Consider the following 19,074-nt stretch of genomic DNA (forward strand, 5'->3'; position numbering starts at 1 on the left):
TTTTATAGTACATGTTCTTATATAGGCATTTTCTATTTAGAATAAAAATGATTAACTTTAATTGTAATTATTAGAGTCTAACTCAATTAAGTATGAATCATTTGAAAGTGACAACTAAAACACAATTAAATCCTTTTTCCACTATTTTATTAATTATTGAACACGTTCATCTGCAGTTCCTCATTTACTGAGAAAAAAAAACAACCCAAAGTATTCAGCACATTCTCTCTTGCCTGCCAAACCTCCCAAAAGAAAGAAATAAAAAAAAAAACAAGTTCATGAAGAACCATTTTACAGCAGGTAAAGTCATGCATAGTTATGGTAATTTGCTTAATTTAAGAAAATGTCCTGTTCTTGTCTAGTCTGTAAAATGCCCATGAAACATGACTCTACCATAGACCAAACTGGTCAGTTGAATGTCACTTAAATGCTAATCACACACAAACACATACAATATGTATATTGTCTTGTCAAAACGGTTATTTAACCTTCACCTGGCCAAACTGCATTGTAAGGAAAACAGGGGAAGCAGAACTATCCAGAAAATGAAAAAGGTATGGGTACAATTGCAAAACATAATGGAAAATGAACTCATTTCTAAAAGGAGACTATGAGTGAGGGTCACTAAAAATGAGCACTCAGATGAGGAACAGAAAGAAAAAAAAACAGTTTCTTTTTAGAGAAATCCAGTGAGTACACTGTCTCAGCCTCAAACATTAAAATGGGTAACCATAACAGATGAGGCAAAGCGATGACTTCTGCATGATGTCAGTCAACAGGAACCATTTTACTATCTGCAATTCGTTTAGCCAATTCTTATTCATGCACTAGAGAGTAGTATCAACCCAAAAACTGTAATGAAGGCCTTCATGGGTTTTTTCTTTTGTGAAAAAGTGCTTCATAACAAAATGTACAGTTCCATAGTGTGGCGGAGGAAAACGGCCAAAGACACTAATTGGCCGTCATATACCTTTAATAAATTAAATGTAGTTACCAAAGTCATGATGAGTTGTGTCGTCTAAATAAGAAAGTAGCTGACAGTACTGGGGCACACCGTAACGTCTCCTGTGTACAAGAGGCCGGCAGAGAGCGGCATAACATGCATATGATGACAAATGCGGAAACACATTAACTACCCCGGTTGGCAAGGTGAGATGAGGCATCTGATGACCGTTTGGGGCAGAATGCGGCTTGACAGAGGCCCTCATGAGAATCTTTATCATCAATGAGCATTTGGCCACGAGATGCATCACCATAAAAGTCACACTGCTTCTTGCAAATCTCCGCTTTATTCTTAAGACTTCAAAGTCAATCCCATGCGCTATCTAACAGACTTCAACTCTCCTTTTCTGCCTTGTCAATTTTCTGTCAGCCTCATAGCTTTTTCTGTCAAGCAGTTCTGGGATATAAATGCGAGTGAGGATGAAATGTCAGTCAGGGTAAAGTTGCCCGACTACAAAAAGAAGCGGTTGCACACATCTCTCTGTATGAAAAGTACAAAGGCTTTCCTAAGTTACCACACGAAGGATTCAGTCTTACACATGTGCAGCAAATACATTTCTTTCTAAGTTTTCCCTACTTCCACGACGGACTTATATATCAGCAATGAAGATTTGTCCCTCTTTCCAAAGTGCAACACACCAATTTCTTTACAAGAACAAAAAAACAAATTCTTCATAAACAAGTAAATAAATCTGGAGGATTGAACATGTGGTGAACACCTCTTAACAGACAGTTCTTTCTCTCTTCGCCAATCAGATTCCTCCGGGGTTGCATCAGAAACGTGGTCCAACACGGATTCCCAGGACCAAAGGACACGGCGCCAACAGAAGAGGCAGAGCTCTCACTACAAGGCAGAAAAATGGCAAACCTCTCACCGTGCACGCAGGGAAAACACGGACCTGACCGTGACCAACATGCCCAAAAACTACAACACATTTAGCACTGCAGCCCATCTTGTGAACTCATAACTTTCATAAGGAAACAATGCAAACATCTAAATGAAAGAATTGTGATTTTGTTTTTGAACGTTTACTCACTATCAGGGGGATTTTGTAACATGAACAAGCTCTCATAAATGATCATTTAATTAGCTGCTTGTGTGGCGGAGGCTGTTTTTCATGCACATTCAAACACTTGACTCTGTATGTTGGAAATTAAATGAATATTCCTCATGATCAAATGAACATGCGTTACAAAAGAGCTGATTGTTCTCTACCAATCCTATGTCAATTTTAAGCAGCTGCTTAATCTGTAGCTCTAACAGCTGTAGTCATATACACATCATGCATTTACCTGTATCCGTATGAGAACGAGTATTACCAAACAGTTTCTTCAATTAACATTAAAGACAGACAATTTATAGCAGGGCTTGAATATTATGATGCATGTATAACTTAATGGAGTTAAAGGCCAAAGCAACATTGACATAATACACATTTACAAGTGCTGAGCTATTTGTGCATTTGTGTGCGTATGTAAAAAAAAGGTAGAATATATGGGAGAATATTTCTTTGTCTGAACAACCTAAATATACTTTTTTTTTTTAATGCCTTATATCAAATATATGTTAGTTAATGCTGCTGGCAACACAGCAACACTTTGCTATCCAACACAATCAGGTCAATAATCCCTAAAGGACATGACTGCCCTCTATTGGTATGCAGAGCGCATGAAACTGCCTCAGGGAACTTTCTCTGTTGATGTATGGGGATGGACATGGTTATATGGACGAATGAATGCAGAAAGCAGTGGTGGAGAGTAACTAAGGACATTTCATTAAGTACTGTACTTAGGTGTAATTTCAAGGTACTTGTACTTTACTCGAGTGTCTCCATTTGATGCTACTTTACACCTCCACTGTAATACATTTCTGTACTTCATACTCCACTACATATGTTGGACAGCTTTAGTTACTTTTAACCAGTAGATTTGACACGATGGATAATATAACAAGCTATTAAAATACAACACTTTGTTAAAGATCAAACCAGTGGTTTCCAACCTGTTTGTCTTCTTACTTTCTTTACACAACGCAGTGTATAGTTTCGCATTTTGTAAACCTGTGACCAAATAGTGATTTGTTTCCCTGTAAATTTTTTTTTTTTTTTTTTTTTTATAGAAAAAAAATTTAAGATCAGAGAAAATAAAATTGAAATCAGATTCGTGTATCAGAATTTCTTCTTTCCTCTCCCAGTAAATAATCTGACAATCTTCCATCAGCGTTAACAACACCAGACCAGTATTCATAATCTAATGACGTCATATGCGGACCATACCAACTTTAACAACTCATCTGCGTTTAGTTTCTAATTCAAGTGGGATTTCTGTAATGCAAATGTTACTTGTAATGAAGTGGGGTTTTTTTGTTTGTTTGTTTGTTGCATTTCTGTCATGTTACTTCGGTACATATCTAAACACTTCTCCCACCACCGAGTGAAGTTGTGTGCGTGTAGGAAACTTTTAGGGGTTTAAGGAAAGATACAAGGCATCTTTAACGTCACCTTTCCTGTGACGACACACACTCGAGGAGACACACACACAAACACACGTGTTTACACCCATCTGCTCGTAACACCTCATGCCACCGAGGCTAACTTCCCCCAGTCCTAACAAAACCAGAAGTAAAGCCGCACACACACAAAAAAAAAATAAATAAAAATAAAAAAAACATGCCTGTACTTTGAGTTTCAACACTCGTCGTTATGGCAACTGACAAAAATGTCGCAGGGCTTGCTTTGCTAAAGGAAACGAGACACTCAAAACTGACCGATGCTAAGCTACCCACCGTTAGCCTACAGTTTAGCCGCGAGGAAAACCGACAACTCCGGCAACAGCTGCGAAGCTTAACGACGGTAAGGGATCGCTCGGCACGGCACGGCACGGCACGGCAACGCATCTCTTGGAAAACAATCACGAGAGTTGAGCGAAATACCTGATTTGCCCTCGTGTTGCCACCACTCGTCGCCCAAATCGTCTCCCATTTTCCTCCACAGAGTAATCTGTCCAATCCAAATGTGCCGCTAAAGAGAGCGTGTCAGGGGTGCGTTCAAGAGCAGCACGTTTACAACGCAGCGTAACAGTGACACGCTTTAAAACCCCTCTCTTATGTAGAGGTGTTTTCTTATTTGTTACTGACCTTTGTGGGTTTTTTTCTCCTATTTTTCCTATTTTTGTGTTATTAATATATATATAATATATATATGTGTAACATTTGTTTAATCTGAAGAGCTCTTACTGAAATATTTTCATTTTTTGTGATTACGAAACGCTTCACAAAAGAAAGTCTCAGATAATAATAATAATAATAAAAAAAAGGAAAATAATATAATGTAGGAAAAACTCGACCACCTATTGTCTTTTAAGCTGGCAACGGTAGAGCGAGAAGGTTCAAGCATGGGGATCCATTATTCATAAGGTAGATAAAGTACATAATGATAATATCTGATGAAAACAGATTATGGCTGTGATGCATAAATTCAATGCTACCAATGCTCCAAGCCACCTTTTTCGGGTTGTTGTTTTTTTTTCCAGCGTGAGACAAGCAGCAGTAGTTTGGAGTTGCTGAAGCAATTCCCGAGATTTGACCTAACAATTGCTTAATAGCCCAAATACTTTTGTTGTTAAAATAAATAAGAAAAATATATTGGCTACATAGAAAACATTTTTTGTTTTTTTTTTCAACATTTTTTGATAATTTTAGAAGTATTTTTGGAAAATAAAGATTTTATAAACTTTCAGTTAGTACAACATAAAATTGAAGCGGTAAGTCTCGCGAGAGTTTCTCAACAGTCACGAGTCGTTTCGAGGTGTGGAGGATGTAATTCATGTAGCGAGCTTCAAACTTTTCTCGAAAATGAGGACCAGAAAATAAAAACGCAAGAATGGCGAGCATGTTTGTTTTAATGATTGGGGTGACAACGCTTGTTGTGTTGATAATTATATTGATAATAGTAACTGGTATTGTAGTTCGTTGTTTTATTTTGAAAATTGTGATTGCATCTCCTTGCCATCATGTAGCATCTACTGTAGTCAAAAAAAATCCCTCCCATGCCCCAAACTTGGACTTTCACTGTCAAAGCTGTTACATGTTAGCCTGAGATAAAATGATTTCTGTATTTCTTCATACAGAACTGTGCAAAAGTTGGAGCCACTTTATATATATATATGTAGATTCTGATGCACCACAGGCCCTGAAATTCAATATGCGGCCATGAAACAACAACAACCCCAAAAACTCAGCTGGAGTCACACCAAGTGTGTTCAGCGACAAGAAAAACAAGCAGTGCCTCAACAGATGGTGTGGCCCCCACTGAGCCCTGATCTCAACATCGCCGAGTCAGTCTGTGGTTACATGAAAAGACAAAGGCTGCTGAGACAGCTCGAGTCAAACTGTGGGAAGTCCTTCTAAATTCTTTGAACAACCTCCCTGCTATAAAACGCCTCTTAAGTGTAGTCACACCAAATATTGAGATTGAGTTTTTTTTTTTTTTTTTTTTTTTTAAAGTGACTGATAAAAACTATTCTTGGCATTATTTTTGAAGGCACCCTCGCTTTACTTTTAGAGCTTATTTATTCCACAGTGCTTTATATTTTACAAAAATACTCTTTTTTGTTGTTGTTTTTTATTGTTTTTACTGTTGAGCGGTTAACCATGATAATCTCTTTATCATTTGTTTGACGATAGCGGTTTACTGAAGCTTACAGTGGGTACGGAAAGTATTCAGACCCCTTTAAATTTTTCACTCTTTGTTTCATTGCAGCCATTTGCTAAAATCAAAAAAGTTCATTTTATTTCTCATTAATGTACACTCAGCACCCCATCTTAACAGATAAAAACAGAAATGTAGAAATTTGTGCAAATTTATTAAAAAAGAAAAACTGAAATATCACATGGTCATAAGTATTCAGACCCTTTGCTCAGTATTGAGTAGAAGCACCCTTTTGAGCTAGTACAGCCATGAGTCTTCTTGGGAATGATGCAACAAGCTTTTCACACCTGGATTTGGGGATCCTCTGCCATTCTTCCTTGCAGATCCTCTCCAGTTCCATCAGGTTGGATGGTGAACGTTGGTAGACAGCCATTTTCAGGTCTCTCCAGAGATGCTCAATTGGGTTTAGGTCAGGGCTCTGGCTGGGCCAGTCAAGAATGGTCACAGAGTTGTTCCGAAGCCACTCCTTTGTTATTTTAGCTGTGTGCTTAGGGTCATTGTCTTGTTGGAAGGTGAACCTTCGGCCCAGAGCACTCTGGAAGAGGTCTTCTTCCAGGATATCTCTGTACTTGGCCGCATTCATCTTTCCTTCAATTGCAACCGGTCGTCCTGTCCCTGCAGCTGAAAAACACCCCCATAGCATGATGCTGCCACCACCATGTTTCACTGTTGGGATTGTATTGGGCAGGTGATGAGCAGTGCCTGGTTTTCTCCACACATACCGCTTAGAATTAACGCCAAAAAGTTCAATCTTGGTCTCATCAGACCAGAGAATCTTATTTCTCATAGTCTGGGAGTCCTTCATGTGTTTTTTGGCAAACTCTATGCGGGCTTTCATATGTCTTGCACTGAGGAGAGGCTTCCGTCGGGCCACTCTGCCATAAAGCCCCGACTGGTGGAGGGCTGCAGTGATAGTTGACTTTGTGGAACTTTCTCCCATCTCCCTACTGCATCTCTGGAGCTCAGCCACAGTGATCTTTGGGTTCTTCTTTACCTCTCTCACCAAGGCTCTTCTCTCACGATTGCTCAGTTTGGCTGGACGGCCAGGTCTAGGAAGAGTTCTGGTCGTCCCAAACTTCTTCCATTTAAGGATTATGGAGGCCACTGTGCTCTTAGGAACCTTGAGTGCTGCAGAAATTATTTTGTAACCTTGGCCAGATCTGTGCCTTGCCACAATTCTGTCTCTGAGCTCCTTGGACAGTTCCTTCGACCTCATGATTCTCATTTGCTCTGACATGCACTGTGAGCTGTAAGGTCTTATATAGACAGGTGTGTGCCTTTCCTAATCAAGTCCAATCAGTTTAATTAAACACAGCTAGACTCCAATGAAGGAGTAGAACCATCTCAAGGAGGATCAAGGAGGATCAGAAGAAATGGACAGCATGTGAGTTAAATATGAGTGTCACAGCAAAGGGTCTGAATACCATGTGATATTTCAGTTTTTCTTTTTTAATAAATTTGCACAAATTTCTAAATTTCTGTTTTTTTCTGTCAACATGGGGTGCTTAGTGTACATTAATGAGAAATAAAATGAACTTTTTTGATTTTAGCAAATGGCTGCAATGAAACAAAGAGTGAAAAATTTAAAGGGGTCTGAATACTTTCCGTACCAACTGTATGTCCTCAAATTAACAATAGCTCCCTTGAAACAAATATGACTTTAAAATGACCAACAAATTAGACCGCCAGTGACTGAGCTCAGAGCTCCCTTCATGCACGGACAGCAATTCCCTCCACCAAATATTTTGTCTGCCTCTAAATAAGTTTGTCTTTTGCTCTGTGAGCGCACAGATGGTGATTTTTTTCCAGGCAGCTTCCAGTCCTCTTTTTTGTATTATTGTTTGGGTCAGTTGTAGGTTTCCTCCACAATGTATATTTAATTTAGAAAGTTTTTAGGACATGTTGTACCATCAAATTGGACAAATGCCATCGCTTTGCTTTTGTCTAAATTTTCTTTTCAAACCTTGTTATTGTCACTATGAGGTGGCCTCAGTTAATCATTCAGTAGAACGATGCTCCCACATGGCCATGAAATTTCAGGAATATTGTAGAATTATAGAAAGTCAATGGATTTGATCATGTTTATGGGTCAAGTAATGGAATATCATGGGCTTTTGTTTTTAACATGTTAAAATTTGAGTTGCCATTTATCAAAATTGTATATTTTCTACGAAAAATATTTTTATATCATGTTATTTAATTTGTTCGCTGTGTGGTTTTTATTTCCTTTCCGCGCGTGCATTTTCCTTTATCGGCTAATGAAGGCAAACATGTCAGGGAAATCGCGATTTTAAGAGCTTTGGCCACAAAACTATGATTCCAAAGATTAGGTGTGAGTGTGACCGAAAAGCCAGATGTAAAGTTTGTAAAACTTTTGATCTTGAAGAAATATTTTGTTCAGTTTATTGTTTAAGCAGTTTAAAAAAAACGTTTAAGTTGCCTGTGAACTAGTAAGTAAAACTTGCAAATTGCAGGGAACAAAATAATGTTGCTGGATTTGATCTGACCAGCACAAAGGCGGACTGTTTTTCCATTCATTCATGGAAAATCAACTTTATAGTCGGTGAAAGCAGGGAATTTGACATTTGAGTGGGAACCTTGGCAGACTCTGCCATCTCAGGAGGATAGATTGAATAGAGTTGATTGGATTGGTATTGTTTAGATGGCAGAGCAATAAACATGACGACTAATGGTTTTAATATAATTAAAGTTTTAGATAGATACAGCTCTTCATCTACACCACTGTTCCCGACCATAAAAGATTTTCATACAATGAAAAAGGACTAAAGGCAACTCACTTTGCTTCAGTTACTTTTATTCTCTGTGATGTTTAATTAGATGCCAAATAAAAGGCCTCCATTGGTTATATTTAGGTTATAAACCTGAAATGTTAACCTTTTCACAAACGACAGAGGCTATTACAGGATAAACCCTCATTATTAATCATAAGGTGATGTTTCTGTAGAGGAAGAGAGCAGTAATCTCTTGTTCTAGTCAGTGTTTCTACATGTGTGTACATTACAAAACACGTCTGTACGTCCTCTGTCATTATGGTTTGGGCTGGGGGGCAATCTTATTTTCCAACACAAAGACGAAAGAGAGAACGCGAAGAGAAAGGATGAGGAGGAGGATGTGTTTGGAGCAGTTCCCTCTTTCCTGCAGCTGTAGCGGAGAGGAGGGACGGGTCCTCTGGGAGTAATTGCATGCTTTTTGGTTTCTCTGTCAGAATAGCACATGTCTGGCTGGTAGAGGCTATGAGATGTTTGATTAAAGCTTTGCCTCCAAAAGAAAAAAAAAAAAAGAACAGACTGATTACTGTGGAAATTATAAAGGGTTCAGAATAGTTATGCTGTGTGACCCTAAAAATGGGGAAAGAAAAACAAATACAGAAAGAGAAAGAAAGGATGCAGACACCGCACTGTGCCGAGGTCTGCCAACTTTCAGGCAGGACAATGGGCTCTAAATGGCACCTTTTGTATGTAATTAAGAATCATTCCTGTAAAACACCTCATTTGTCATTCTCTCTGTTCATTGTTTGGCCGCATTTTCATGAGCAGCAGTGTTCTGTACAAACCACAATCCTTTCTATTTCTAGTCCGCAGGGAAACTTGTTAAACTTTAAAATCAGATGTTCCTGTGTTGCTCAGCCAACCTGTATAAAAGAGAAAATGCATTTGGAAAGAATTAACTCACAACATTAAAATCCTTAAAAATGTTCACTACCAAACATTTTTGAACTTAAAAGGAGCGGATCAAACATATCCTTTAGATATGACTTTGAAGGGGTCGTTTGAGGAGGCAGTGATAGAGTATTGTGAATAACATATAGATGATATATGGCCCAATTTAATCAGAATAAATTCAAGTGTGTTCAAATTTCGAGCGCAAAATGTCATGTTGTTTTATTTCATCCTGATTCTTCAGTGGTACATTTAAAGGAGCTGTTCCACGTTTGGTAAAATATTCCTATTTGCTTTCTTGCTGAAAGTTATACCAGCGAATTGATTTTACTGTGATATATGTCAATATCTAAATATATAAAGCAGTAGCCAGCAGCTATTCACTGCGTCCAGCCAAGAAATACTCCCACACAGAACCCCCTGTAAAACGACACCTCAGCACTTTTACGCTTTGGTTTTCTTAAAGGATCAAACAAGCAAGTTAAAAATGGTACACGTTTTGAGTTTCAGAGGTTTTGGCAGGCAGATTTTGTTACCTTTGGTCACAGACAGCTTCCAGCTAACCTAATCCCACATTATGAAATGGCTCATTTAATCTCTAAAAACATTATTTCAGAACTTGCGTTTATTTGTATTAACTGATGTACGCAGAGCAAAGTGCTTCTTTATGCACCCTTTGAAATCCTTTCTCTAATAAAAGTATCACATTGGGTTTAAATAATATTGTACTAACACAGGGAGAAATTAAGATGCAAAACAATCCAAATAAAGACATAAAAAAAATGTCAATACAAAAAAAAAATGGAAAAAGAAATGTTGTTGTAATTAAAAGTGTGCAGCTGTCTCTTCGGGCCTCTGTGATTACACACTGTGGAGCAGCGGTGTTAATGTGTTTATTTTGTTGTAAGCAGCTGTTCTTCCACTTTCTCATTTTAATGATCACAAAAAAATCTGTTATTTTTGGTTGCCATCTTACTCCTTTTTTTTCTTCTGCTGAACACAGAGAAAGAGAGGAAAGACAAAGCAAGTAAGAAACGGAAAAAGACTAATTATGGCTTTGAAAAGTTCCATGCTAATTACCACACATCCACAGAGGCGTTTATATCCGAACTACACTCATGCTGCGTCTTTCCAGTGATGAAAATGGATCATCTCTTCTTTACCTAAGATTTGCACTGTGGCTCTTTTGAATTCTTCTTGGTTTTGCCCATTGAAGAACATTTTGTAGCCTATAATGATAAAATGATTGGATGACATTAAATTAATATATTACTTGCCTAATTGTGCAGTAACCTCGTATAAACAGTGTCTAATAATTCAAGGATGATAATGTATTTAAATGAAGAACAATAGCTCACTTAATTTAAAAAAACAAAAGTGATGAGTCAAGTGGATATAAAATCAAACGCAGCCAACTGTCATGTCGGCTAGAACAGGAGGGGCGAGCAAGGTAGTCAGTGGCTTGACAGGAAGTTTGCGACTTATTGTAAATAAACAGAGAGTGACCTTCAGCTTTCCAAAACTTCAGCACACATAACCCACACCGGTCTCCAAGTCACACCTGTATTCATGAGCATCTGGCTGAGCCTGACCTGCATGGAGATGTGCTGCTTTGTAAACAATCGGCAAATATTCATTTGTTGCTGTTGCTTTCTGTTATGGTTTCTGGTTTTCAAGTTGTTTGTTTGTATGAGTTATGAGGTAATAGCAAAAGATTAAAGACATAAAAAAAAAAAAAGTTTAGTTTAGATGTATTTCAAAATGTCAAAAATGTCAAATGTATGTGAGCTGAATTGACTGTATAAACTCACACTGGGATCTTCCCATATGCCAGAATATTAGGTCTATGACAGACAAGGTCTGTGAGTGTTCGGCCACGTGTACATGTGTCCGTGGCCACAGATGGGATTAACAAGTAAACGCCCTCCTGTAGATGTGTCGGGGGGTTGGAGGTAAGACAGAAGGTCTCAGAGCAGGCATCGTGATCGCTAAGGTCCCTCTTCCTGTCAACCTCACCAACTGTCTGACCACATGGATCAGGCTGCACCTGATGGAAGTTTTAAGGCCACGTGCTGGAGAGGAAACAACAGTTCAGAGGTTGCAGCATGACATGCTGTCCAACTGGATCTTCAAAGTATGTGCTGGCATTTCAAAACACCGTGGCTTCAGTGTTGGGAACATTCTGATCTCAGAGAGTGGGAAACAAAAAGCCTGAAAGCCTGTTGAACTGGGAATATCTCAATAGAAAAGTGGTATTTTTTTTTTTTTTTTTTTATAAGCTTAGAAGTAGGTTTGACACTCATGGCAGCGTCTGTGGTGAAAGTTAGAAATGTACTTGCTCCGAAAATAAGGCAAAACAACCCGTCTTGGTTTTCCAGCTGTGTTAAATGTTAACAAAGGGCAGGACGTCAAAATGTGTAGAAAATGTAGTGCACAAGTAATAATGACCTCGTGAGCTCCTTTTCATCTCTGTGTGGGTTTACGTGGATGATGACGAGGTTGTTTGTCACCTTTTTGTTTTCTGAGAGCAGAAATTTGTGAACGCTCTTAACGAGGGAAATGGGAAGGTGCCAAACGTTGCTGATTTCCAGATACCTCGTCCAGCCTGTGAAACCACCACTGATGGGATGTTGTCATAATGTTTGTGTTGCGGATGTGACCAATGACAAACGGAGCAGTCTCTGGGGTTGTTGTTCATCTGCCCCACGGCGTCTGTTAAGCTGAAATCAAATTCATTCTGAAAGTTGAAAAATATGAACGCTTGTCACCATCACCAGTCGTCCAATCACAGTGAAGGAGGGGTGGGGTGATGTTACTGGAGTCGGCACTGGTCGAGCTGAAGACTAGAAGTTTGCAAATAAAAGTAATCTGTGGATGTGGAATTAGAAAGAATTGAAATTACCAAGCTTCTTTAGCCCACTCCTGATCTCAGCTTGAGGCTGCTATAGTTTCTGTAAATGTCATTTATCTGAATTTTGGTTTAAATGTTGAGCGTTCTCGACACTGACTTTTTTAAATTTAATTTAATTTTTTTATCCTTTTTTCCCTAAAATACAGAATCAAAAAACTGAATTTGTAGCAGAATAGGCCTTAACATGCCCAAAATGTGCAGTATAACCCTTCAGTGCCAGCACATACTGTACATCCTGCGTTACCGTAGTAACATTCACTGTATAAGGACTGTGAGAGTTGATATAAGTGATGACAAAGTGTCAAATAAGTGATGACAAAGTGTCAAATTAGAATTACAGATTTTGGCTATTATTACTTTTTGATTTAAATGTCAGAATGCTCAAGAGTCTGCTACGATTATTATTAAAATTGTCCTTTTTTTCTAAAGAGATCATACATTTTAATGCTAAAATGTCTCGCCTTCTTTATCCCTTTTCTTTCCAGCAGATGGAACAGACCATCCGCTCTCCTGTGCGAGACCTTGGAGGGCATGGACGCAGCTCGGTGATGCTACAGACAGCAGAGACTGCAGGAAGAGTGACAGGACATCTTGCCGCCTCTCTAATTATGGTAAGTGACGAGAGCGATTGTTGATAGCTGCAGAGGCGATGGCGTTACAGGGCTGAGAGCCAGCCACACAGTTGGGAGACTAGTGACACATCCATATTCTTGCCTCAACACGTACATCACCAAAGGGACACGGAGGAACAGAACAAGGTGAGAGGGGACTTGTGGGGAATGCACCTGTCAAATAGGACCTTGCTACCCTTGTGGCGTTGCGTGACCCAGCAGAGGAAGGCCAGGACAGTTGGAAAAGGAACAAACACCTGTGTTCAGAGGTGAATGAGACGAGGCTTCGAGGATGCAGACTGCTAATGAACTGGCGACCAATTGTGATTTAGTAGCATCGAGGGTGAGATTGCAGAATTGCAACCAACTAAATGCTCCTCGCCTCAGCTTCGTTTATAAGAGTCTAAAGTGAAACCTGCGAAAAAACGTAAAAGGTGTTCTCTAAAGCTAGCGTTTGATTTGTGCCTTCTGGGCTTTCGTAGAAACATGGCGGTGAAACATGGCTCGCTGCTTGGAAGAAGACCCGCCCTTAAAATATACTTTAATGCAGCCTCACTAAGAAAACAAAACAAAGAGCGACCTCATGATGTTTTGTATTAGAAATAAATCAAATATGACTTTTTTTTTTTAAAGTTCCCTGTCCATTGTTGAGCCTTATTATCTTTAAGCATTTACTCAGTACGATCTTAAACTCAGCTTTGAATTAACTGGGTTTCAATCATAATTCAGTATTACCTTGAGAAGTAGGATGCTTTTGTGTATTTTTCCTTTGTGAAAATTGTAGAATTGGCAACAATGTCCCGTTTTAATGGAACCTGATACACAAACCGGCGATCCCACCACCTCCACATCCAAATCAAATTGCATTGAAACGTTGGACCCCAAATTAAAAACAGCCATAAATAATAACAGTGCTACTTGATGCACTTCAGAAGCAACAAATCCACAGAGCAGTCTGTGTACGCTGCTTGTCAGCCTCTCAGTAGCTCTCAGTAGACGTCAATAGCAATTGCTCAGGAACTCGGTGTGAATGTTATTGAATTAAAGTTAAGTCTTGAAAAGACCAAATGCCTCAAATGTCTGCGTCCATTGATTGTTCGTCAACAATGGAGAGTTGACATTTACACAAATCTGATTCACTCCATTGTTACAGACCTCTGAATACATGTTCTCTATTGTGAAACCATTCACCCATAAACTGTAGCAGGACAGAGGCTGTGTAACAGAACGCTGATGCTGTTTCAACAGAATATATACATGGAAAACTGGGTGATCACGAATATGAATTTAGCATTGCTTTTCCTATTTAATATAAACTTTTGTCGGTCTATACAGAAAAGCTTCTGATGAGATTGTTTTGTCACTTGCTGACTGAGGTCCAGAATGAGGCCGTAGGTTGTTAAACCGACAAGGGCTAAGAAAAATGAAAATCTGGACATCTGCGATTGAGGAAATACATTTATTCAAGTACTGCACTCAATTTTTCTGCACATTATTTCCATTTGATATATCTACCATGCTTTTATTCCACTATGTTTTGGAAGGACACTATTTATCAGTGTTTATTCAAAATACTAAAATATTCTTACTTGTCATATTTAGGTTTTAAATGAGAAACAAATACAGGGCAGTGCATTATTAAAGATTGACGAGTTGTTCGCACTTCAACCAAGAGAAATTTCAGTTCAGAGTTTTAGAATAATTTATTTTAAAAGCAGCAAGTTATGCAATACTTCACCAAAAAGCAAACACGAGACAAAAGTATGAACACGGCAAAACTTTTTGTTGTTGTTGTTGTTGTTCTGCCTTCTCCTAATAGTCTCATGGCTGCTTTGATTGATCTTGTGATGATCTGACAGGGGTCCAGCGTTTAGGTTTGAAACCACTAGACTCAAGGAGCTAACTACACAGTATATAAAGATGTTAATGCTCCAGCTCATCCCACTGCAGCAGCCAAATATTACTTCTGCTCTAGGATTAACACTCTTAATTATGTTAAATAGTATGTAAGATAATATCATTCACAGCAAGCATTTGACCCTATTTATATTTATATACCATTTTACTGATAATGCATTTGTGCTTTTTCTGAAGTAAGATATTGAATGGAGGATTTTTTTTTTCTTTCTGTTCTGGTATTTTTACTCAAATATATTATCAGAGTATTTCTTCCACCACTGGAACTGGCTAAACTCCCTCTGCTTATAAAGATCATGTACCATAATTATTGATGATTGTTTGATTTATAAAACATTAAAAAGCTTGGTTCAGAATGGTCACAGATGACCATAAGCATTAAAACACGTGTTTATGAACAAACAGAATAGCTTCAAATATTCATGCTGCTGTCACTATGCATAAAAAACGCAGATCTGAAACACTGAAGGTTTTGACATGTCACTTGTACCAGCCAGAGATCCACGTCCCCAAAGATAAACCATCTATATCAATGCGAGTTTGTAATGGTAAAACTTCAATTATTTTTTTTGGGCCAGAAGCTGCTTTTACAATGTCTCTTAATTCCTGCTTTAGCATTATAGTCTCAGAATTGGATTTATTACCACGTAAACTATCACATACAATGAGTTTATCTTGGCATAGTGGTGCATGTAAGAGTGTGATAAAACAGGGAAGGCTTATAAGCGTGATAATGTAACGCACCGTGTTAAATCTAATGATTTCACAGATGTGCAGTATGAGTTAACAGATTTTATGTGAGGTGTCTGAGTGGATTAGAGTGTGCGTGTCAGTGCAGACTCGGACCTCGTTGTTGAAGCTGCCGTCGGTGAAAATAAACTGTTTGTGTGGCGTGAGGTTGTGGTCAAGAGAGATTTCCTTCTCTTACCGGAGGGGAGTGATTGGAAAAAGCCGAAGGGGTCGTCTGCGTCGTCTCTCTCCCCTGCTCTCCTCGGTGTCCTAGAGGCATGCAGGTGGGAGGGATACGGAGTTGGAGCCAACTGGCAGCACTGTGCAAGATGTAGAAGTGTGGAAGTGCACTGTCATCGCCTTAGGCAGGTTGAACTTCTTCTGCTGCCGCCCGGAAGTCGACCCTCTGTTGTGTGTTCTCGCTGATAGAGCTGATGTTGTGCTCCCCCTTGAGGTGGCCAGGAAGCCGTAGGAATGCCCTGACCAATGGCAAATACAACTTGGAGTTCACTCCTCTCCAGTCCGCTGAGATGGTTAGAGATGTGGACTAGGGAGTCTCTAGGGAGTCAAACAGATTGATGGGGGCGGGTGGTGCTGGGTTCTTTCAGGAATCCACAACCATCTCTGGTGGCCTTAGACTGTTAGACTCCAAGTCATTTTGTCTGATCTGAGTTGAACACAATGAGGGTGGTGTCTTCCTTCAGACTCTCGACTGACTGGTGTCTGGAGGTGCAGGAAGAAGAGTGGAGGGCAATCTGGTGCTGATAGTCTGGGAGTCGGAGACATAAGCTGCGTTCTTTTTACTTTTAGTACATACTGAAGTTACCTTTACAAAGCACTACTTTGTCATAAAAATGTGCCTTGAACTTTGACCCGCTCATATCCGTCGTGATCTGTAGTGTGACATTTGAAGTAAAAGGAAAAATTTTGAACGAATACGCTTCCTTTTTAATGCCTCCTTTTCTTCATCTTCTCCTTTTTCTTTTTACGAGTTGCTACCGGGCGGAGCATTAACGCCACCAGCTCTCTCAGCGGCTCAGTCGATGTGAAGTATTGTCCGCTGTGCAGAGGATTGTGGGTCAGAAAAGCCAGGAAGGTTTGCCGGCCTGAATACTGCAAAACATGATAATATGTAGGAGGACATCCTGGTATTTTTGGCCTACTATATTTCACATACTATGTATTTGGACAAAGTAAATCATTTTCTGGCATCCTAAATACTATGGTAGTATGGACATTGGAACACAGATATTTTCCCAGCTTCTTTTGCTGCTTCCTGTCAGACAGGAAGTCAGTGATCCATCTGTCGAGGACTTTTGTGTTAAAGGTGGAGCTGAAGTCCACAAACAGGATCCTGGCGTAGGTTCCTGCAGAGTCCAGGTGCTGGAGGATGAATTGGAGGGCCATGTTTACTGTAGGGGTCCACAGACCTGCTGGATGAACTGCAGGGAGTCCAGCAGTGGGTCTGTGATAGATTTGATTAGTCTGACCAAAACACAACAGGGTGACACGAAACTTTCAATACCACCACATTCAGGAAGGTCAATCATCAAATATCTATCTCTCATGTCTGAAACAAACTCTGTAAATTGTTTCACCTCAACCGAGCCGTGACAACCTGAAATATTTGGATTAAATATAAAAGACCCTGTCCAGGAAATGGATTACAAATTTAAAAAAAAAAGAAAAAACTAAAATTGTAAACTCATTTTTTTAATAACCCCTGACTGATTTCACCTGCACAAAATTAATTACAAAGTTTTCTGTTTAATGAGTGAATTTAAGTTATAGTAAAAATTAGTGGGGGAAATAAATCTTAAACTAATTGTTCTTATAACAACAGCAACTCATTTAGTCTTAAAATAACGACATAATTAATTTCTCAAATGGACATTACTTCCTTCAATACTTAATTACTGTTAAGCATAATCATGAAAAAACATAAATGCTAAAGCTCTTCTAGGTCTGCGTCTCCGCCCTGCCCCCAGTACTGCACTATATACTTTATGTAAATAAGTAATCACTCAAGAATGCATAAGCTTAGTGCGATATCACACATGGGGACGATAAGACGGCAAATGAAAGAATGAGGAGAATGCAAGAAGGCAGAAAGAGAGGCAGAGAGGGTGGAGCCTTGAGTTTGGCTATGAGCAAAGCAGTAAGAGGGCAAGTCAGGATGTCCCTCGGGTCATGAATAAAAGACAAAAAGAATAATTTGGCTGTTTCTCAGACTGGTACAGAACGTCATAGTGGTCCGTATCAAAGACATGATTGAATCATATGTCTTCCCTGTTTTTCTCCCTCTCTTTCTTTATACACACACTCATGCTGCCCCCGAGAGCAACACACACTTATAGCAATTTTCTCTCCATGCGACCGCAGACACACGCACAGCATTAATATGGTTGTCTTGTAGGTGCAGTCACTACGGGGAATTTGCATGGTGCAAATTAGGTTGGATCTCATCCTTCGAGAAGCTTATTAGCCTCTCACTACCACCCTCTCTAGGTGTGTGCGTGTGCGTGTGTGTGTGCGTGTGTAATGTCAGAGTGTGATATTATCAGGGAAATCTCGGCCCCAGAAGTACATCATGTTCTCTTCACTAGAAAGAAAAGCTAAGTCTGATTCTCATATGTTCACAAATTAACGAACTTCTGTGAGCAAAACAAAACCTACCGGCATTATCAGAATTAGTCGACCTCGCTGTGTTCATGCTCGGCACTGATTGCAGAATAAAGACGAGCAGTGTGTGTCGCTTTACACTTTGTATAATAACGCAGCGTGAAGAACTGTAAGTAGAGGGAGGGACTCCTTTATACATACAGCAGCATTCATTTTCTGATCGCCGTGGAGATAGTGACTGTGAGGGACCACGCTGTGCTTTCTAAAAAGATGTTCCTAAGAGGAGGATTTATCTTGTCACTGTTCTCTGCAGCTTATTACCATTTTACAATCAGCTCTCGAGCAGCTGTTTCCATTGATAACAAATTGATGTATTTGTCTGTAATTGTGGGAAGATGGGAGAACCTTTACACAGACACGCACGCACGCACGCACACACACACACACACACATATATATACATACAATACATACATATACATACAGACGCCTATCTGCTTTATGCTGATTTATCTAGTCTTTACCTGTGTAAATATTCTATGAACCTTATCTGGAAGCCCTATATTGAAACGTTAAGTGTCATATTTTCCCACATCATCTAATAACTTAATCTCAGGAAATGTCCCACAAGCTCTTGTCGTTGGGAGGAGAATTTTTACAAGTAAACTGCTCAAAAGATTTGATTATTTTGCTGTTCTGCTGTTGGCGGTGATAAGAATATGAAAAGCACACTGCCAGCAGAATCAAACCAGAAATAGAGCCACATCTACACAGTTTAGTAAAAAAAACAAAAAAACACAGCTGTGAGCCTCCCCCACCAGCTCTGTAACGTAGTTTTATCTCGTGCATCTGAGAGAAATGACTTCACATGACCTCAGATGCCATTTGTAGAT

At 39.3% G+C, this 19,074-nt stretch overlaps 1 protein-coding gene across 1 annotated transcript in view; it reads right to left on the reverse strand.

Annotated features, from left to right (window-relative positions):
• cmss1 (cms1 ribosomal small subunit homolog) overlaps positions 1-4,038 on the reverse strand; it is a 31,135-nt gene extending 27,097 nt beyond the window's left edge. Inside the window, exon 1 of the mRNA XM_069707057.1 lies at positions 3,935-4,038. Within this exon, the coding sequence (XP_069563158.1) occupies positions 3,935-3,983 (49 nt within the window). The 5' untranslated portion in view covers positions 3,984-4,038. The remainder of the gene's footprint in view (positions 1-3,934) is intronic.
• Positions 4,039-19,074: the final 15,036 nt, after the last annotated feature.

This window comes from Brachyistius frenatus, unplaced genomic scaffold, assembly GCF_029030835.1.
Source record: "Brachyistius frenatus isolate BFR_SWC_R1_liver_20210118 unplaced genomic scaffold, ASM2903083v1 Contig_66, whole genome shotgun sequence".
Classification (NCBI taxonomy): domain Eukaryota; kingdom Metazoa; phylum Chordata; class Actinopteri; family Embiotocidae; genus Brachyistius; species Brachyistius frenatus.